Here is a 23,300-nt window from a genome sequence, read left to right on the forward strand (position 1 = left end):
GCAAAAAGGGTCCAAATACAAGTAGGCCAAATTTTATTATGAGTTTACAATATCTTAAGTTGTGCTGCCCAGCGAAAGTAATGAAGAAAGTAGTAACTCACAACTAAAATGTAAAAATCACCAGACTGACTCCTCCAGATTAAATGATTAAACTCAGGCAAAATATCGAGGATCTAAGTGTGCTACATAAGTCAACTAAGTTGCAAATATTTAAGGATAAGTACAATCAAGCTAAAAAACAATTTCAGGAACAGCTCTCAAATTTAAGGAAACAGATCCTAAAGGAAATAGCTCAGTCAACAAATATAGGGAAGACTTCCTGGAATGTAATAAATAGATATTGCAAAGCCACCCCTAAGTTAGATGCTCAAATTGACAGAATCCAACATAAAGGAAACCATATTAATGATCCAGATAAAATCTGCAATATATTTAATGAATATTTTATGTCTTCAGCTGTGAATCCAGTTAATAACACAGGTCTGACTCAGATGGTAAAGTCTTACCCTACGCTGGAAACTGCTTTTGAATTTAAGGAAGTGAGTGTGGAGGAAATAGGAAAAATAATAAATAACTTAAAGAATAAGACCTCATCTGGCTGGGATGGACTGAGTGGTATTATAATTAAAAACTGCAGTAAGTAATTAGTTGGAATAATTACCCATATGATCAACAGTAGTATCAGGGAGCACACATTTCTAAATTTATTGAAGAAAAGTACAGTTAAACTTGTGCATAAAAAAAGATTGAAAGAAGAGCTATCAAACTTCAGGTTGATATCACTAATACCAATTTTCGGTAAAAATATTTGAAATTGCTTTGTTGACACAACTTATTGATTATTTCTCAAAGAATAATTTACTAGCAGAAACAGAGCGTGGCTTCAGAAAGCATCACAGTACCATTACGGCAATTCCAGAATTTCTCCACAAGGTGTATGATGCTGTGGATGAGGGAATGCAGGCAGCAGGGATATTTCTAGACCTTATTAAAGCATTTGACTCAGTGAATCATGAGCTACTACTAAGCAAACAGGAAACTTACAATATAAATACCACATCCATACAACTACTAATCACTTATCTAACCAATTGTAAGCAGTGCACAAAGCTGAGTTCTGAAATTAATGTTCAGATCAAACATTTGAAATCCAGCTATGAAACAGTAAAATAAGGTGTCCCTCAGGGCTCCGTATTGGGCCCTTTCCTTTTCCTGGTCTACATTAATTATTTAGAGGCACTTCTGTACTCTCTGTACTCCCAGTTAGTAAGTTATGCAGCTGATACCTCACTTTTGTTTGTTTGCAAACTAACTAATGACTTGACATTGGCTTCATCTGATGGCTTAAGTCAAATAACATATTACTTCTATGATCAAAGTTTAAAAGTCAGTATTAGCAAATCCCAGATATTACCATTTAAACTTGGCAATTCATACCAAACCTGTATTGATAAAGTAAGTGGCATCAGAAAAGTAGACACTGACAAATGTAAATTTTTGAGGATTTACCTAGACGAAAATCTTAAATGGGTAGACCGTATCAATTTTGTATGCAATAAAATCAGCAGTTCACTGCACTTAATTAGCAAACTATCAAAATTAGTCTCTGGACAAACATTAAAAACTGCTTATTATGGCACAATATTTGCATATATTAATTATGGAATAGAGGTATAGGGATGTCCTGCTGATAGACACATGAACAGAATCCTGAAACTGCAGAAAGGAGCAATCAGGACCATGCGTCGACTAGGATACGGAGATTCATGTAGGGAAACCTTTGTACAACATAAATATCTAACAGTATATTCCTTGGATCTGTAAAAATTAATAGCATTCTTTGTGGACCATAAAAATGATGAAACTAAGTGCTCTGATGTGCATACCCATAACACAAGACAAAAAGGTTGCTTCTTCAGAAAGAGAACTAAACTAAAGACAACAGATCATAGTCCATGGATTAACCGCCAGATATGGTTTAACAAACTGCCAAGTGCTTTTAAGATGCCACAGATGTAAAGTATTCAAAAGGGAATTAAAATTATTCTTAACTCTCAAATGTTTGTACACACTGAATGAATACTGATATTAAAATGTAGCTATTCTTAAATGTAGGTCTAACTCTTCTATCTATACAATGTACTATTCTGAGGTGATTTTAATATATATTATTTTTGTAACAACATGCTGTAAATTCAAATATCCATACTATGTAACAACTGTATGTTGAATTATGAAGTCCTGTACAATATATACTGCCAAGTGCATCACCCATAGATTAGATTAGATTAATACTTGTTCCATAGATCATGAATACAACACTTCGTAATGATGTGGAACATGTCAGGTTAATGAAAGATGTCTGTACAAGATATTACATTACACAAAATATTGCATGACACTAATGCTTAAGTTAGTTTTTTTCCCTCCCTTAATTTATATCTAAAAATTCAGCCAATGAGTAGAAGGAGTTGTCATCTAGAAATTCTTTTAATTTATTTTTAAATGTTGGTTGACTATCTGTCAGGCTTTTGATGCTGTTTGGTAGGTGACCAAAGACTTTTGTGGCAGCATAATTTACCCCCTTTGGTACCAAAGTCAGATTTAACCCAGCATAGTGAAGATCATCCTTTCTCCTGGTGTTATAGCTATGCACACTGCTATTACTTTTGAACTGGCCTGGATTATTAACAACAAATTTCATAAGTGAATATATATACTGTGAAAATTTAGGCAGTGGCGGGGATCAAACCCAGGACCGAAGACTTTTTTTGATTATGAATCAAAGAAGCTACCCCTAGACCACGTGTGCATCGAGCATAAGTGGCTTCTTGTACATGTGAATTGCAAATTTCTACTGTTCGTACAAAAATTGTAGAAAAAAGGTATGACATTTGCAAAAGTCACCAATTGGTGACTATAAGCAAAAAAGATAATAAATAAATAAATAAATAAATAAATAAATAAATAAATACAGTTTCTGTATCTCTGATTGACTGTAGCCTAATAACTTATCTTTTCTTTTCTGTTCTGTTCTTTTCTTTTCTTTTCTTTAGGCTGGGATCTCTCAACAGCAGATGACCCTGATTGCCTTGGAGTCTTCTATGGAATCATTGGAAAAATTGAACTACATTCTGTTGTTGAAAGCCGTTTGATTCTTGTAAAAGATTATGCGATAGTGGGTGACCTTCCAGGTGGTAAAACAGTTTACAAAATAAAATCCATAGTTTTCCTGCAGCTTGGTACTTCCAGTGAAAATGCTGACTTAGGTCTTCATCCCTGCAAAAAACATCAGAATGGAATGTCTATCAAGAAGACTGGAGGTGCTGTGGGAATATTTGAAATGCATCAAAAGGCAGCATTAGCAAAAACATGGGGCACAATGAAGTCTGCAGCAAACACCATAAAGACAACAACACAACAAGCAGCTGCACTTGCAACATCCCAGGTAGAGTTTTGGTATGTCACATCCTATCAATGGTGTTTGGAACATTCTCAATAAAAACAAGTTAAAAAATTTTCAGGTAAAAGCTGGGAAACGGCGAGACAGTAAAGATAAAGAAAAATTTGAACGACGAATTTTGGATGAGTTGCAGAGAGTTTTTACTGACACGGATTCATTCTATTTCTCTTTATCAACTGATCTGACAAATTCCTTGCAGCGACAAGCAGATCTTAATGTCAGTAATGAGAAGAATACATTATCATTCTGGAAGACAGTGGATGATCGATTTTTCTGGAATAAACACATGCTAAGTGATATCTTGGCATTGGGGGTGAGTATCTTAGCGTACTGCTATGCCTCATATATTTTACGTTCAATGGAGTGGTAATTAGTATGCTGTAGATTTGTTCAATGTTATGCATTACATTGTGGAATGTGGCATGTATATAACAGTTAATTTGTAAGGTTGCATTAAAATGCTCCTTACAGCAGGCAAACAACTTTAAATTGGGAACCGTTTAAAGAAAAAAGCCAGATTTAGTTTACTTGGAACTCAGGTTAAGACACACCCATTGAGTTTAAAGGGACTCGGGCATAATCAGTTACTTATTGCACAATAATATTGCATCAGTATCATGAAAAATGTGAGGTCAAGAATGACAATATTTTTGTGCAGTATTTGCGCCCGGGGTACATCAGTTAGAACTTTGCCTTAGCAAAAATGTTGGCACTTGATGATGTGGAACTCACACGTATTGCAATTGTAATAGCTACATTCTGAAAGAAAGGCGCAAGTGGAAGTGGCAAAGGGCAAAAAAATAGCTTGGAATGTGTCCTACACAAGGCATTATGAAGGTTCTTAGAGAGCTTGCAGCAGAGCTGGATGACTGTGGGAACTTTTTAAGGATGAACGAGCAACATTCAAGGAATTAGTGTACCTCATTACACCTTATATACACAGAAAAGTTTCTGTTCACATATTTCTCAGATTTCATTTTTCTCTATGCTGGAAGCAATGACTAAATGTAAAAAGAGTAAGATATATTATTGTAGAGTATTATAGGAAGGTGGTGCTGCTATGTATTTCCGCAGTAAATAATTCAAGCTTCTGAAATGAAAAAAAAGGCAATAACATTGTTATTTTCCTGCAATTAAACACTTTGTTGAATGTTTCTACAGCTAATTACTGAGTAAGTATCAAATATGTAATCAAAATACTTCCCTAAATGAACTTCAAGACATGATTTCTTTCATTTGTTTTTCCTGATGTATACATGTCTGTATGGTGTTGCTGTATCAGTGCAGATCATGAAGTCTTGGCTGGAACAGCTGTGTATTGCGCTATACCATCCTTACATGGTTCATTATATTGCATAACTTGTTTACCGAGTATTAATATTTTTAAATCTCTGGTCAGTGGTCGTAGGGTGTCACACTCCTCCTCAGTCCAGGAGATTGAATCAGTGAAGTCCTCCCAGCCAGGGAAACCCAAGGAACAGTGAGAGAAATCCAAAAAGAAGATCCCCAAGACCAAGGGAATTGCGATGGCACCCACACCACCACTACCTACAAGCATCTGCAGATGAGATGGAGATTCTAGCGTCCATTGAGGATCCTCAGACAAAGTGGATACAGACTGCTCAGACAATGAGTCGGTGGCAGCAGGTGACACCGAGGCGTAGCCTGCCTCATTGAATGTTCCGTGCCTTCCCAGTCTCATGATGTCATCCTCCAGTGGACTTGCATAGTTTTTTACCCACGCCTGGCTGAGCTATGGCAACTGTAAAGCTTCACACCTGCTTCCTGCATTGCCCTCCAGGAAATCTGTTTCCCAGCAATGTGGACCCATGCTCTCCGCAGCTATAAAGGATATTACAGGAAGTGTAGCAATTATAATAGAGTGTCAGGTGTTGTTAGCATTTATACCCTAAACTCAGTCTGTAGTAAAACTGTGCCCCTTCAAACTCCTCTTGAAGCTGTTTGTCAGTATAAGGGCGACACAGAAAATAACTGTCTGCAATGTATATCTTCCTCCAGATGGTGCAGTACCTCTTAATGCATTAGCTGCACTGGTTGGTCAACTCCCTAAACCTTTCCTACTTTTGGGAGATTTTAACACCTATAACCCTTTTTTGGGTGGCACCATGCTTACTTGGCTGAGGCAGGGATGTCGAAATTTTACTGTCTCAGTTCAGTCTCGGCCTCTTAAATAATGGGGCTGCCACACATTTCAGTGTGGCTCATGGTAGTTACTCGGCCACTGATTTATCAATCTGCAGCCCAGGACTTCTCCCATCTATCCACTGGAGAGCACATGATGACCTATGTGGTAGTGACCATTCACCGCTTTACTTCCGAGGATGTCTCCCGCAGTTGGAGACGAAACGTCAGGAGAGAGTTTTATACTTCGACCATGGCCTATCAGCCCGGAAGTTTTAAGTGAAGACAATACCGGCCGTGAAAGCTTACATTGTATGATCCCCATATTCTTTTCACTGACCCTGTGTCAGGCCCAGAGACACCTGCCCAGATGGGCTGTAAACAACGTGGACTGGGAAACTTTCACCTTTGCTGTCACCGCTGAATCTCCCTCACACGGTAACATCAGTGTGATGGTTGAGCAGGTGACAACAACAATCCTTCCTGTGGCAGAAAACACGATCCCTCACTCCCTAGGATTCCCCCCAGCAAAAGGCAATCCCTTGGTGGTCGCCGATAGTTGCTGTAGCAATTAAGGAGCATTGGGAAGCTCTACAGTGTCATAAGTGGCACCCTTTCCTGGAGCATCTCATAGCCTTTAAATGGCTCTGTGGCCGCATTCGCGGACTTATCAAACAACAGAAGCAGGAACATTGGGAGAGAGATGTCTCGACCATTGGGAGCCATACATCACCTTCCCAAGTCTGGATGAAGATCAAACGAGTTTTCGGGTAACAGACCCCAACAGGTCTTCCTGGTGTTACCATTAATGGCATGTTGTCGTATTATTTACTGAAGCAAACACTATTGCCGACCATTTTGTTCAAGCTTCTGCGTCAGATAATTACCCCACCCCCCCCCCCCCCCCCCCCTCCATCCGCACTCTATATTGGTGACTGGAAGGGAAAGTCCTCTCATTCATGTCGCGCCACAGTGTATCCTATAATGCCCATTTACAGACTGGGAGCTCCTCAGTGCCTTTGCACATTACCCTGACACATCTTCTGGGCCAGATCGGATGCACAGTCAGATGATTGAACATCTCTCATCTGACTACAAGTGATGTCTCCTCGTCATCTTCAACCGGATATGGTGTGATAGTGTCTTTCCCTCACAGCGGTGGGAGAGCACTATCATGCCGGTGCTCAAACCCAGTAAAAGCCCATTTGATGTGGATAGCTATTGGCCCATCAGCCTCGCCAACATTCTTTGTAAGCTGCTGGAATGTATGGTGTGTCTGCGGTTGGGTTGGGTCCTGGAGTCATGTGGCCTACTCGCTCCACATCAGGGCAGAAGGCTCCACGTCAGGGCGACTTCCGCCAGGGTTGTTCTACCACTGATAATCTTGTGTCCATTGATTCTGCCATCTGAATAGCCTTTTCCAGACACCAACACTTGATTTCTGTCTTTTTGATTTACAAAAAGTGTATGACACCACCTGGCGACGACATATCCTTGCCTCATTATATGAGTTGGGTCTCAAACCCCTGCTCCCGATATTTATCCAGAATTTCCTGTTGCTTCGTACTTTCCTTGTCCAAGTTAGTGCCTCCCAAAGTTCACCTCCTATACAGGAGAATGGGGCCCTGCAGGGCTCTGTATTGAGTATATCTCTTATTGTTAGTAGCCATTAACGGTCTAGCAGCAGCTGTTGGGCCTTCTGTCTCACCTTTTCTGTATCCGGACAACTTCTGCATTTCGTACTGCTCCACCAGTACTGTTGTTGAGCAGCGCCTACAGGGAACCACCCACAAGATGCAGTCATGGGTTCTAGCCCACGGTTTCCAGTTTTTGGCTGCATAGTTGTGTGTTATGCATTTCTGTCGGCGTCGTATCGTTTTCCCGGAACTAGAATTTTACCTTGATGATGATGCACTCACTGTAGTGGAGACACATCGATTCTTAGGACTGGTTTTCGATGCCCAATTGACTTGGCTTCCTCACCTTCGACAGGTTAAATGGAAGTGGTGGCAGCACCTCAATGCCCTTCGCTGCGTGAGCAACACCAACTGGGGTGCAGATTGCTATACGCAACTGCAGCTCCACAGAGTCCTTGTTCAATCCTGCCTTGACTATGGGATTCTGGTTTATGGTTCGACGGCGCCCTCTGCATTTGCGTGTACTCGACCCAGTGCACCACTGTGGCGTTCGCCTAGTGACAGGAGCTTTAGGACCTTCGACAGGTTAAATGGAAGTGGTGGCAGCACCTCAATGCCCTTCGCTGCGTGAGCAACACCAACTGGGGTGCAGATTGCTATACGCAACTGCAGCTCCACAGAGTCCTTGTTCAATCCTGCCTTGACTATGGGATTCTGGTTTATGGTTCGACGGCGCCCTCTGCATTTGCGTGTACTCGACCCAGTGCACCACTGTGGCGTTCGCCTAGTGACAGGAGCTTTTAGGACGAGTCTGGTGACCAGCGTCCTGGTCCGGCACACAGTTTTAATCTGCCAGGAAGTTTCATATCAGCCCACACTCCACAGCAGAGTGAAAATCTCACTATGTTGCACACATTCATAGTTCTCCTGCACATCTGAATTACCATTTCCTTTTCCCTCCCACAGCGGATTATCTCCCGCATCGGCGGTCCAGGTGAGGGCTTCCAATTGTAGTTCATTTTCAATCTATTCTTTCCAAACTGGAGTCCTTGTCTTTACCACCTGTACTTCTGGTCAATTCACCTACACCTCCATGGTCCACACCTCGGCCGCAGATTCACCTGGTCTTTCCACATGGCCCTAAGGACTCAATTATCCCCACAGCGCTCTGCTGCCACTTCCTCTCGAGTTTTGACGTGTACCGAGGCCATGATGTGGTTCACACTGACTGCTCAGTGGCTGATGATCACGTTGGCTTTGATTATGCCCATGGAGGATATATTGAACAGCATTCCTTGCCCGATGGCTGCAGTAATTTAACTGCCGAGTTGTTGGCTATCTCTCATGCTCTTGAGCTCATCCATTAATGGGCTGGGGAGTCGTTTCTTCTGTGTTTCGCAGCTTTGGGAGACGGAATAGCATAACCTCAATATGAACAACAAACTGCGTGCCACTAAGGAGCCTACGAATGTGTGGAAGACCTCTATGCAGTCCTCTCGCATGGACTCTGTGGTTCTCTGCTGGCTCCGCATTGGCCATGCTTGGGTGACACACATCTACCTCCTGCGCCGTGATGACCCACCTAAGGTTTTGTGTGGAGCCCTGCTGCCCGTGGCCGATATCTTGGTGAGCTGTCCTCCTTTGGCTGCCCTGCGACGGACTCTTCAGTTACTGGTCTCGTTGTCATTAATTTTAGCTGACAATGCCTCATCAGCTAATTTAGTTTTATGTTTTATATGTGATAGTGGGTTTTATCATTCTATATACCTTTTAGTGCATGTCCTTTGTCCCTTTGTGTCCTCCCCTCTAATGCCTTTAGGCTGGATATTTTAGTGCGTCGCATAGTTGCTGGCTTTTTCCTTTTATTCTTGTGGTCGCCATGGTCTTCTGCTCTCTTGTTTTTATCCCTTCTTCTTGTTTGTTGCTTCTCTCTGTGGTTTTTGTTTCCTGTTTTGTCCATAGTAGTGTTGGTTGCCCTTCTGTTGTTCTTCCGGTTCTTTCTTTCTCCTGTTATTGTGCTGTATGTCTCCTTTCTTTTCTTCTTTTCCTTGTGTACTTCTTTTACCGGTAACAAGGGACTGATGCACTCGCAGATTGCCCCCCCCCCCCCCCCCCTCTTTTAAACCAACCAACAGCAGAATTTTTAAGTTGTGGTCACTATTTATTAAAAACTAATGACCCACCACAGTTTTACACATGTGGCACTATGTTTCTATGGCTTTAATCTCGTGTGTATTGAATCATTATAATTGACTTTGTAGGTGACATGACAAATGATGTAGGGTGCGATTTGGGCCAAAGTAACACTTATATAATTCTTCTGCATAAATGTATAAATCAATTATTGCTTAACTAGGTTGTAGCTTGGTGTTTAGCACTGTAACATTCTCAGTCATTATTGTGGGGTACATGAGGTTCCTGCATGTGCCATCTGTCTTATTTCTTTAGTAATGTAGATGAGTTCTTTGATGCAATCAAATGCTTTATAAAGTGTAACAGGAAAGAAAGTACCCATTGTTGTTTCAGTCTCTTGACAGTAGAGCAGGAAAAATGGCTTGTAATTCTGCAAGTGTTGTACGCAATTGTCATGACAGGCAGTATTGTATCACAGTCTGTTTGATATCAGCATGTATTGAGAGTATATTTGGTAACATTACATCAAAAGTTCTGTGATAGTGGTCATCCTGAGGATGATGATGCATATTGGTATTATTTCTGACACCAGTCTTGAATGGAATACTTTTTCATGACGAAAGAACATTGCACTAGGTGACACATGTTTCAAAATTACATTTTATACAATGAAACTGTCAGTTTCTGAAGCTTTCGTCGTTAGTGCAACTTTGTGGCAGTGTAGCAGATCATGTACTTACTGAGCACTACTGCCAATTTATTCCCCATTTTCTGGGTCGAGAAACCTACCCAGCAAGTGAATTCCAAACAAATGAAATGGAACAACTGGGGAAAGAATCATTAGTAGCATCAAAATAAGTGCTATGGAGAAACCACTTTCATTATGTAAAAAATTGTTCACCTGAATCTAGAGGTCTTTAAATACACTCAACAGGTGTTCTCTACCTACTTTCTGTGAATTTTTCTATTGTTCAGTTGGTTTATTGGTGATTCCTACCTATATAAAACCAGAGAAATTATTTGAATGAAATTATTGAATCTAAAAAGAAAATTATTCTGAATAAAATAAAAAAGGATATAGGAAAGTATCAGTTTTCGTAAAAATGATAGAAGATTTAAATATAAACTTATCTATAGACAGTTGCCACAATTATTATCCCAACGTACAATGATGAGCCAAAATATCAACCACTGCCCACCACAAGACTGAATTTCCCTCTGGTGATTTGCGGGCACATAACGTGGTAAGGAAGTATACACGTGGGGAAGAGACAAATGGGGAATCATTCTAACAGTGATTTTTTCCATGAATGAGGAAATCCACTGGTGTAAGTGGCTTTGACAAAAGGCAGATTTTGGAGCCTGGTGCCTGGAAATGAACAGCTTCGAAATGGTGATACTGTGCGAGCATCTCTGAATGTTGAGGCCACAGCAGCCAGAGACTGCAGCCATTTGTGTGCGTGTGCGTGCGCGTGCAAGTTCTAGGGGACTGATGACCTAAGATGTTAAGTCCCATAGTGCTCAGCCATTTGAACCATTTTGTGTGTGTGTGTGTGTGTGTGTGTGTGTGTGTGTGTGTGTGTCTGTCTGTGTCTGTGTTTTTTTTTTTTTTTTTTAAAATCTCTGATGAAGGCCTTGTTGGCCAAAAGCTCATTTTCTGCCTGTCTTTATGTTGTGCCTATCTGCAACCCAGCATTTCCACTATATGGTGAGTAGCAACTATCCTGTTCATAATATTATTGCATTCCTCCGTGGATTTTCCTTTATTGAATCATTTTTTATGTTACACCAAGTTTATGATAATGTCAGGATATGCTGTCATCCAGGTGAATGGCTGCCTGAAATGTGCATTGTACCATGGACATAGACCAATAGAGCCAGTATCATGCTATGGTGGGACAGGTCATTCACCTGGGCTTGCATGTGACCTGTGGTAATAATTGAAGACAACATTACAGGTCCACTCGAACATTACTACAGACCACAGCATCCCTTTGTGCTTGATGCCTTCCTTGACGGCAGTGGCATCTTCCAGCAGAATTATAGTCCAGTTCAGGAGGTCAGATTCCTGCTATGGTTGCATGATAGTGAACTCATGTTGATGTCTTGGCCATCAAATTCACTGAATGCAAACCCAATGGAATGCTTCTGGGATGCTATCAGGCACCAGGTCTGCGCCCTCAAACAACCAGATTGCAATTTAAATGAAATGCGTTATCTGTAGGTAGACATATGGCACCACATGCTTTTGGTGACCTTCTACAGACTTGTCGATTCCATGCCACAATCCGAAGTTGTATTGCAATCCGAAGTTGGACCAATACACTAGTATGCAGGTCATCTGCATGAGTTGCTTGAGGCAGAGAGACCCATATGGCTGACTGAAGTCAGTATCGGATGCCTGAGCTACATAGTAAATGACAAGCTTAAAGCTGCATATATTTTCCAACAGCCCTAGAAAATTAAGAACAACCTCAAACTGTTGATTACTCCAAAAGGGGCTACTTAGTGTCACTAAATATTATAATCATATACACAGATAACCCAGTGAACAAAATCATTCAAATTATCAGGAGGAGCTTTATTATGCAGGGAAACTGAACACAGCTGAAATAGTGGAATGGATCATATTTTTTAAACGATTTTAAGTTTTATGGTAAAATATACTAGCAACTTGATTGATTAGCTGTTGGTAACAGTCTTGCCAGGAACATTGGCTGACCCTGTAATTAATCATCTGGAGTGAGTGAGTGAGTGAGGGAGTAGCAGCAGCTCGTGTCTCTAAGAGATGCAGCCAGTTTGCTGCCTAGGAATTAGGTAGGGAGGGCAATACGAGCTCGAGTTAGACATGCAGGGCGTGGGTGTTTGAGCTTGGGAGTGGTGCGTGATGAAGGGAACATGGAGATGTGAATTCAGAAGAGGTTATAAGACAGAGTAAGGGGAAAATGTTGGGCAAAGGCTGTGGGAACAGTGTGGTAATGGAGACTTAGGCCAGGAGGATTATAGGAGTGTAGAATGTATTTGAAGGATAACTCCCACTATATAGTTCAGAAAGACTGGAGTTGGAAGGAAGGATGCAGATGGCTGAGGTTGTGAAGCAGCCAATGATACTGAGCATGTTGTTTGCAACTGCATGTTGTGCCACCGGGTGGTCAACTTTGTTCTTGGCCACAGTGCAGTGGCGGCCATTCAGTCTGATGGGCAGGTTGTTGGTTGCTGTATCAACATAAAAAGCTGTGCAGTGATTGCAGCAGAGTGATATATTACATGGCTGCTTTCACAGGTAACCCTGCCTCTGATGGGGTAAGATACACTTGGGACAGGAGTGGAGTATGAAGTGCTGGGTGGACTGTTTGGGCAGGTCCTCTGCTTTGGTCTTCCACAGGGTGTGATGCTAGAGGCAGGTGCTTGGGAATGGAAATAGAATGGGATGGGCTATCTAGGTAGGGCGGGTGTGCAACAGAACGCCACTTTGAGGGATGGGAAGGATATTGGGAAGGATGTCTCATTTTGGGGCATGATTAGAAATAATGAGTTGTGATACAAGTGTAGTGTATAGATAAAAAAATCTACTCACCAAGCAGAGACTGGAGAACACACTTTCAGAGCCACTGCTTGGCAAGTATATTTTCTACCTATCTAATTACATTATATTGTAAAAAAATGATTATATTCATTGAATAGTATAAGACTGTTGAAATAATTAAGCTAATTGGTTTGTGTTATGTATTCTCCCTCAACCCTTTTCTCCTTACATCATTTAAATTTGTAGTTTCATTTACATAAAGTTTACTATGGAATACATACTCATGGTTTCGTAGTCATACATATATAGGTATTACCTGTTGCAGTTTTGTCTTTGAGTCATTCGTGATATTTTCAGAAATGTTTCTGTATCACAAACTTCATAGTTTGAATTACTACTGAGTCCTTAATAGCATCATTAATCAATTCATTTCACATCCTAATAAAAAAATAAAGTTTTCCAGTAAATGAAAACTGCTGCACATGCTTCATATTTATAACTAATGTGACCCTTTATATTAAGACTACAAATCCTATTTATGGCAGCCAGTGTCAACAAGAACTACACGCAAACTAATTAAAACTTACAACTCTGGAGGTAATATGATTATTGCTTGATAGTCGACTATAGGAAATGCATGAAAACTTGAATATGTGAACTTGTGGTTCTGTGTCTATTCTCAAAGATTTTACCTGTATTCTTACCAGCTGCATTGCATTGTGAACTACTATTACTATTAAAAATACTAATTATTCATGCGCAAGTGTTTAGGAGTAACATCCATAATTCTGTGCAGCTATTTGAAGTGCGAAGGAAGTTCAAAATAAGAAGTAAAATACAGTACTTAACTGAGTTTTGTTGCTCTACATTGAAAATATGGCTCATTGAAAACTAGCTTACTGAAAAAAGTTATGTCTATGCTGTATGGTTAGGTTTTTTAAGTTTGACAAGTTCAATACTGCCTTATTACATTTCTTCAATCCTTTTTTCTTCTTCTCTTATTTCAGTGTAATATCATAAATCGGTCTCCATTCTGGTAAAATCCATTCATTTGAACATAGCTTTGTATCAATTCTCCATTACTACTACTACTACTACTACTACTACTACTACTACTCAGTAGGTACTGACCCAAAGAACAGAGATATAAGAAGTAGCATTTCCACCATGTTATAATAAATTGATATTTTACACCCAATTAATTTCATACACAATTAAATATTTATTTTACAAATATTATCAGATTAGTATTGAGAACAAATTATAGAATGACATTGATAATTTCAGTTATCATTGCAGTTTGGAATTAAATTTAAAGTATGAAAAAAATAATAGTTTTCTGAAAAATAAATCTCAATTAGCTTCATGCTTTATTTCTGGTTACAAAATGTAAGATCATTGTGGTTATGACATCAAAATTATAGTACATACATAATCACAATTTCAGTCTCATTAGGTTGTGTTATGAACTAATTTGTATCAGATTCTCCAATAGGTGATGAAAAAAGAGGTGCACTGATCACTTCTATTACAACTGCTACATTTATGTAGTTACTCAAAGAAAGTCATTATGTTTTTCAGCAGTATTAGAACAAGTGTGTTGTCACAGTCTTGTTAAAAATGAAAGGTGGAGAAACATTGTGACCCTCCACAAAAGAAAAAGAAAAGTCATGTCACTCACTCACTGAGAGAAAGATGGAAAAATGTTTTTGTGTAGCTGTCCTTACTGTGTATATCAGCATCTAATTTTTAACTGTGGAACATTTGTCTTTACAGAACTCCATAGAATCGAACATGCTTCTGTCAGAAGCCAAATTCTTGCAACTTGTCTGTATAAGATGGTGTAGTTTAAAATTAATTTCCGCTGATAGGGTAAATTTTGACAATAGTATTTTTGTCATATTTCAAAAGTGCAAATTGGAGAAAATTTTTCTTTGAGCTGAATAAGTGAATTCAATAGCTTATGGTGCATTATTTAAAATAAAGGAGCAAGTCAAAAATAATGCTTCAAAGTACCATTTTTACTTGTATAGGCAAAAAAACCTCTTCAAAAACATTTACCATCACACTGTGGCAGAAAAAAAATAATAATTATAATAATAATAATTCAAGAGATGAAATGTTTAAAATCAGTTGTTTTTGGATAACTTGGATCTTTTGTATCACATGTGTAGATTGTAGTATCCATAGTTCATCTGTTAAACAGATGAATACAGATTATTTTTATGGGTGTGGTAGACAGTATTTGCTTCTTCACTTTCAATTATCTGATCTGCACTCTTATTGTTGGCATCAATTTGTCTCTCTTAGTTACCATTGATTTCTTTTTTTGAATAAAAGCTTTAAAACTGTAATGATATTAACCAAATTTGTTTCATAACTGCTTTTGGGCAGACTTTTCAGTTTAAATTTGGATGATTAAAATTTGTATTACACACAGATTAGCTTCATTGTAATGACAAATACTTTAAACATTTAGATGCAGTGTATTTGTCGCACATTTCATTAAGTGGGTAATAATGTTTCAAATTTCAGACACCATTAGCTGATCTTTGGGTTATTCCAGTAATACAGGGTTTCATACAGATTGAACATTGCAGTGTGGAACTTGGCAGTGATAGTGGAACTTCTGTTGGAAGTGAAAGGCGATGTGAGGTATGTTGATGAACATGAACCGAGTAATAAAGTGTATAAAATGTAATTAAATAGTATATAGCTTAAATAAAAAAATGGACTTGTAACATTCTTTGCAGCCCTTCAATTTATTTATTTATTGTTCAGTTTTCGTGGAAGTATTTTTAATAAAAGTAATGTAAAATGCCCCTTAAATTTAATTGCTAGGCACTCCATTTCATTTGCAGCATTTGTGTTGTTTTTACAGTTATTGCAGCTTGAATTCATTGCATTTATAAAACCTTTCGTGCATTTGTGTTACATGTACTTGTTGTAGTAAGAATTAATTTATCTGAGTGCCCTTCACAGTAGATCAACATAGGAAGGAGTAATGTGAAATGTAAAGGGTAACCATGTTGTTGGGAAGTGATGAGAAATGAAGTAAGGTGCACAGACTGTGTCAGGTGCATCTGGCGGTCAATATTTTGCCAACTGCGGTATACTTTGAAGCTGCTCCTCTTTTGGTCACCCTCATAAATACCTTTTTGCAACAGAATAATCTGAGGAATCTAGCCCAGGACTCTTGTCAGTAGTCAGTGTTACTAATCATTGTGGTACAGTGGTAATATAGTCATGAGAACAAAAAACTAAAGAGTGTAAAACTGTTGTCTGTCAAGCTATCTAGTTATTTCTTAGCAAGTAGGATAACACCTTAATAGGACAATGAGTTAGATAGCCATAGGACTGCAGACAGGTGTTGCAAGTAGAGTTCACGGAAAAGTGTTTTTTAGCTGTCTAAATTAGTACATGTACAGGATGACAATTATTGACGTATATGAAATAAAGTCATCATAACTTCTAAACGGTTTGCGTTAGGATGTTCCAACTGCGCAGTTGGCCACGGGGTATGATGGGAATTAGTATCATCTGTAGAGTTTGATATAGCAACGGAGCCCACTTTCATTTGGATGGGTTCATCCATAAGCAAAATTGGCGCATTTGGGGGACTGAGAATCAGCATTTCACTATGGAGATGTGTCTTCACCCTCAACGGGTGACTGTGTGGTGTTCAATGTCCAGTCATGGGCCAATTGGTGCAATATGCCTTGATGGCACTGTAACTATCAAAATGTATGTGAAGATTTTGGAAGATGATTTCATGTCTATTACCGAAAGTGATCTTGATTTCGACAAGATGTTCACGCAAGACTGAGCTCGACTACATCGAAGCTGGAGAGTGTTCGCCATGGAGGAGCACTTTGGGGACCTAGAGGCCACTGGCATGGGCCCTGCCATATTCTCCAGATCTGAACATGTGCGTCTAATTTTTGTGGGGCTATATTAAAGACAAGGTTTACAGCAATAACCCCAAAACCATTGTTGAGCTAAAACCAGCCTTTCAGGATGTCATAGACAGCATTGATGTTCCTATACTTGAGAGGGTTGTGCAGAATTTTGCTGTTCATCTGCACCTCATCGTCCCGCGGGTCATGCAGATTTTGTCTGTTCTTCTGCACCACATCATCGTCAATGATGTCAGGCATATCGAACATGTCATATCCTAAATACAAATATTTGTAATTATATTAAAAACAAAGATTCCAAGACTTACCAAGCGGGAAAACGCCGGTAGATAGGCACATGAACAAAACACACAAACACACACACAGAATTACTAGCTTTCGCAACCGATGGTTGCTTCTTCAGGAAGGAGAGGGAATGACTCCTTACCCTCTCCCTTAAAACCCACATCCTTTCGTCTTTCCAATCCCGGGAGCGGAAAGACTTCCCTTAGGGGAAAAAAAGGACAGTCTGCTTGTGTCTGTGTATGTGCGGATGGATATATGTGTGTGTGTGTGTGTGTGTGTGTGTGTGTGTGTGTGTGTGCGCGTGCGAGTGTACACCTGTCCTTTTTTTCCCCTAAGGGAAGTCTTTCCGCTCCCGGGATTGGAATGACTCCTTACCCTCTCCCTTAAAACCCACATCCTTTCGTCTTTCCCTCTCCTTCCTGAAGAAGCAACCATCGGTTGCGAAAGCTAGTAATTCTGTGTGTGTGTTTGTGTGTTTTGTTCATGTGCCTGTCTGCTGGCACTTTCCCGCTTGGTAAGTCTTAGAATCTTTGTTTTTAATATATTTTTCCCATGTGGAAGTTTCTTTCTATTTTATTTACATAAGATTCCAAGACTTACCAAGTGGGAAAGCGCCGGTAGATAGGCACAATGAATAAAACACAAACACACACACAGAATCTGAGCCCTCGCAACCGGCGGCCGCCTCGTCAGGAAATAGGGAAGGAAAAGGAAAGATGAGAGGATGTGGGTTCCAAGGGAGAGGGTAAGGAGTCATTCCAATCCCGGGAGCGGAAAGACCCACCCTAGGGGGAAAAAAGGATAGGCATACGCGCGCGCACACACACACACACACACACACACACACACACACACACGCGCACGCGCACGCATATCCATCCATACATACACAGACACAAACAGACATATTTAAAGGCAAAGAGTATGGGCAGAGATATAAGTCAAGGCGGAAGTGTGGAGGCAAAGATGAAGTTGAATGACAGATGAGGTATGAGTGGCGGCAACTTGAAATTAGCGGAGATTGAAGCCTGGTGGATAACGGGAAGAGAGGATATATTGAAGGGCAAGTTCCCATCTCCGGAGTTCGGATAGGTTGGTGTTGATGGGAAGTATCCAGATAACTCGGACGGTGTAACACTGTGCCAAGATGTGCTGGCTGTGCACCAAGGCATGTTTAGCCACAGGGTGATCCTCATTACCAACAAACACTGTCTGCCTGTGTCCATTCATGCGAATGGACAGTTTGTTGCTGGTCATTCCCACATAGAAAGCGTCACAGTGTAGGCAGGTCAGTTGGTAAATCACGTGGGTGCTTTCACACGTGGCTCTGCCTTTGATCGTGTACACCTTCCAGGTTGCAGGACTGGAGTAGGTAGTGGTGGGAGGGTGCATAGGACAGGTTTTACACCGGGAGCGGTTGCAAGGGTAGGAGCCAGAGGGTAGGGAAGGTGGTTTGGGGATTTCATAGGGATGAACCAAGAGGTTACGAAGGTTAGGTGGATGGCGGAAAGACTCTCTTGGTGGAGTAGGGAGGATTTCATGAAGGGTCGATCTCATTTCGGGGCAGGATTTTAGGAAGTCGTATCCCTGCTGGAGAGCCACATTCAGAGTCTGATCCAGTCCCAGGAAGTATCCTGTCACAAGTGGGGCACTTTTGGGGTACTTCTGTGAGAGGTTCTGGGTTTGAGGGGATGAGGAAGTGGCTCTGGTTATCTGCTTCTGTACCAGGTTGGGAGGGTAGTTGCGGGATGCGAAAGCTGTTTTCAGGTTGTTGGTGTAATGGTCCAGGGATTCAGGACTGGAGCAGATTCGTTTGCCACGAAGGCCTAGGCTGTAGGGAAGGGACCGTTTGATATGGATTGGGTGGCAGCTGTCATAATGGAGGTACTGTTGCTTGTTGGTGGGTTTGATGTGGACAGATGTTTGAAGCTGGCCATTGGACAGATGGAGGTCAACGTCAAGGAAAGTGGCATGGGATTTGGAGTAGGACCAGGTGAATCTGATGGAACCAAAGGAGTTGAGGTTGGAGAGGAAATTCTGGAGTTGTTCTTCACTGTGAGTCCAGATCATGAAGATGTCGTCAATAAATCTGTACCAAACTTTGGGTTGGCAGGCTTGGGTAACCAAGAAGGCTTCCTCTAAGCGACCCATAAATAGGTTGGCATACGAGGGGGCCATCCTGGTACCCATGGCTGTTCCCTTTAATTGTTGGTATATCTGGCCTTCAAAAGTGAAGAAATTGTGGGTCAGGATGAAGCTGGCTAAGGTGACGAGGAAAGAGGTTTTGGGTAGAGTGGCAGGTGATTGGCGTGAAAGGAAGTGCTCCATTGCAGCGAGGCCATGGACGTGCAGGATATTTGTGTATAGGGAAGTGGCATCAATGGTTACAAGGATGGTTTCCGGGGGTAACAGACTGGGTACGGATTCCAGGCATTCGAGAAAGTGGTTGGTGTCTTTGATGAAGGATGGGAGACTGCATGTAATGGGTTGAAGGTGTTGATCTACGTAGGCAGAGATACGTTCTGTGGGGGCTTGGTAACCAGCTACAATGGGGCGGCCAGGATGTTTGGGTTTGTGAATTTTAGGAAGTAGGTAGAAGGTAGGAGTGCGAGGTGTCGGTGGGATCAGGAGTTTGATGGAGTCAGGTGAAAGGTTTTGTAGGGGGCCTAAGGTTCTGAGGATTCCTTGAAGCTCCGCCTGGACATCAGGAATGGGATTACCTTGGCAAACTTTGTATGTAGAGTTGTCTGAAAGCTGACGCAGTCCCTCAGCTACATACTCCCGACGATCAAGTACCACGGTCGTGGAACCCTTGTCAGCCGGAAGAATGATGATGGATCGGTCAGCTTTCAGATCACGGATAGCCTGGGCTTCGGCTGTGGTGATGTTGGGAGTAGGATTAAGGTTTTTCAAGAAAGATTGAGGGGCAAGGCTGGAAGTGAGAAATTCCTGGAAGGTTTGGAGAGGGTGATTTTGTGGAAGAGGAGGTGGGTCCCGCTGTGATGGAGGACGGAACTGTTCCAGGCAGGGTCCAGTTTGGATAGTGTCTTGGCGAGCGGAAGGACTTGCCTTGGGGGGGGGGATAGGTGTATGCTTGCGCACACATGCATGCACGTGTCCGTCCATACATGTACAGACACAGGCAGACATATTGAAATATGTCTGCTTGTGTGTGTGTGTGTGTGTGTGTGTGTGTGTGTGTGTGTGTGTGTGTGTGTGTCTGTGTGTGTGTGTGTGTGTGTGTGTGTGTGTGTGTGTGTGTCGCGCGCGAGTATATACCTATCCTTTTTTCCCCCTAAGGTAAGTCTTTTCGCTCCCGGGATTGGGATGACTCCTTATCCCTTAAAACTCACATCCTTTCATCTTTCCTTTTCCTTCCCAATATTTGTAATTATGTATACATGATGAATAAAGTGTGTGCATACTGTAGTTTGTAATTAATTTATCTTTTTTTCAATTTTCATATAGTTCAATAATTGTCACCATGTACAAGTTACTGTTTTCATAGGGAGTGAGCGGGGGGTTGGGGGGGGGGGGGGGCAGTATAGGCTTCACAAACACTGGAAACAGTAGGTGATCAATGTAAATTAATGCTGTGATATGTTCACTGATGGCAGTAACAATAATATTTCCTAGTGAGTTCACTACATTATCATATATGACAAAGGATTAACTCAGGTATATGAATTCTTTGTGAAAGCTGCAAAACCTTGTCTTTGGTTTAGTGTGACATAACATTCTTTTCAAATAAAGGACTAGAGTACTGACATATTGCTTTTTGTAACATGTCCCCTCTCATAGTATATTGGATCAGTCAATTTCTGTTCATTTGTTAACCCTTCTTTTAAGAGCGGGCTTTTCTGTTACCTACCTAACAAAGTGGTTAAGAAGACACTGTACTTAAATTTGGCAGATCAGAGTTTAAATCTGTCTGACAGTTCTCATTTAGGTTTCCTATGGTTCACTAAATCACCTAATGCAAATTATGGTATGGTTTCTTGAACAAAACTGTGGCTAATTTATGTGCTTTATGATGTCTGCTCTTAACTAGTGTCCAGTCTCCAATGACCATGATGTTCACAATATTAAATTTTCCTTCAAGATGTAAGGCTTGTCTTGTTAGGTTTAATGGTTGTCATCTTGTTATATGAAGAAAACCGTTGCTCTAAAATTCCACAATATTCCTAACAAGGACATGTTTATCCCATTAGTCTCTATCAATGATGAGCCAGTTGGTAACAGTACTGAAACCAAATTCTTAGGACTTTGGCTGCAGAGTAACATCAGATGGAATAAGCATATTGAATATCTCAATGCTGAACTGAGCAGAACATGTTATCTTCTTTGTTCATTAAAATCATGCTGTAGTGAGAAAACAGTATTGAATGTATATCATGCGTACTTTCATTCTCGTCTTAGATATGGAGTCACCTTCTGGGGAAACTCTAAAACAGCTAATAGCACTTTTAAACTACAAAAAAGGGCCATTAGAATCTTGTTTGGGTGCAAGCCTAGAGACTCTTGTAAACCCCTGTTTAAGAAATCTGGTATTCCCCCATTACCATGTGTATACATTATGGAAACTCTTTTGTTCTTTAAATTAAATGTAATAGTCAAGGACCGGAGACTACAAAAAAACTGTGATATACATGAGCACTTTACCAGACAAAACAGAAACTTACAAATGACTCAAATCAGCACAGCACTGTGCCAAAAAAGTACTTTTCACATGGGAGTTAAGCTTTATAACAAACTTCCTGAAAACATAAAAGCTATCACTGAGGTCAATACATTTGGAAAATCTCTCTAGTCATATTTACAGCATCACTGCTTTTACTCCATTGAAGAATATTTAAATTTATGAAATGTGTTATATAAATACTTACTTATGTGTAAAGTATATTATTGTAAGCTTCAGTATGTATGCCTTGAAATTACTTTCAGCCTGTATATTTATAAGTTGACTTGTCCAATGTCTTATGCATAAGCTGCTATGTAGACAACAGGACCAATAAAATACAATCTACAATGAATATACACACTGTCTGCAAATTGATATTTAGGTATGGAATCCACTATGTAAACCTTCATGAGAGGGATGAGTCTCTGCACTTACACATGTTGTAAGGTCCCACTCAACTATTGTCATTCTTTATAAAAAGTTTCATTTTATATCTTGTTTATTTAACTCGGTTGCAACTGATACTCCACATTTTACTTTCTCTGGCAGCAACAATATTTATTGTATTTTTTTGTCCGACACAGAGAGGTTTTGAGAAACTTCATTTATTTTGGAACTGGTATTGTATGTACCATAACTGATATGCACGTAGTGGCATGGCTGACTAGAAGTAAGTCAAATAAAAACCGTAAATATTATTTATTGAGCACATGTTGTACAAAGCTCTCTCTACCTAACATTCAGTGAAAGTCATCCAGAAGACATGCAGACGTTGATTACAGACTGAAGTTAATTTATTGTGTCTTAATGTGATGGACTTATGGTATGGGTTCGTTATCACATGTAGTACTCAGATATGACGTTCTTTTGAACCAAAAAGTCAGCATAATTATCACTGCAGATGCATGTATTTGCAGTATCTTAAGTTTGTTATGAGAATTGACACATTCACTGTTTACTCTTCATTACTGGATGGAGGTAGCAGGCCTGGCTTAAATCTGAGACTATCCTAGGTAGTCACAATCTCATTCTTCAATGTGATGCGTAAGTTCTTCACTTGAATTATCAATTCAGTTCAGAAGTTAGCTGCCGTGGAACCCATCCTGTTGGTAGTTCATAAAACTGGATAGCATTATATGTAAGGTCATGTTAATATATGAGTATGTTTATAATTGTTTGTGTCATCCATATTTCTGGATGTTGGGTAAACTGTTGTAAGCGACGTTTCACTAAATTTACAGGCAAGCTGCTGCAGCTAAGATTTTGCTACCCCTAAAGTAAGCCAAATAGACAATTATGAAGAGTCTTACTTCTCATATCATACCCTATTATACCCTATTAGTCACTGGTGTACTTTGTCTTTATGCATGTTTTTGTATAGTATCACAGAATGAAAGCACTTACAATATTTTACATCTCAGAAATATTTTTATGAAGATATTTTTATTTATACTTACAATATTGTCAAGCTACTAATTACAATAGTTTTGTGTACATTTATTTTCATTTTTATGTT

At 40.3% G+C, this 23,300-nt stretch overlaps 1 protein-coding gene across 1 annotated transcript in view; it reads left to right on the forward strand.

Annotated features, from left to right (window-relative positions):
- The window catches only part of LOC126356113 (phosphatidylinositide phosphatase SAC2), a 374,100-nt gene that overhangs the window by 69,983 nt on the left and 280,817 nt on the right, over positions 1 to 23,300 (forward strand). Inside the window, exons 2-4 of the mRNA XM_050006814.1 lie at positions 3,057 to 3,448; positions 3,525 to 3,776; positions 15,437 to 15,556. Of these exons, the coding sequence (XP_049862771.1) occupies positions 3,057 to 3,448; positions 3,525 to 3,776; positions 15,437 to 15,556 (764 nt within the window). The remainder of the gene's footprint in view (positions 1 to 3,056; positions 3,449 to 3,524; positions 3,777 to 15,436; positions 15,557 to 23,300) is intronic.

The sequence above is a fragment of the Schistocerca gregaria genome, chromosome 3 (genome assembly GCF_023897955.1).
Source record: "Schistocerca gregaria isolate iqSchGreg1 chromosome 3, iqSchGreg1.2, whole genome shotgun sequence".
NCBI classification, from domain to species: Eukaryota; Metazoa; Arthropoda; class Insecta; order Orthoptera; family Acrididae; genus Schistocerca; species Schistocerca gregaria.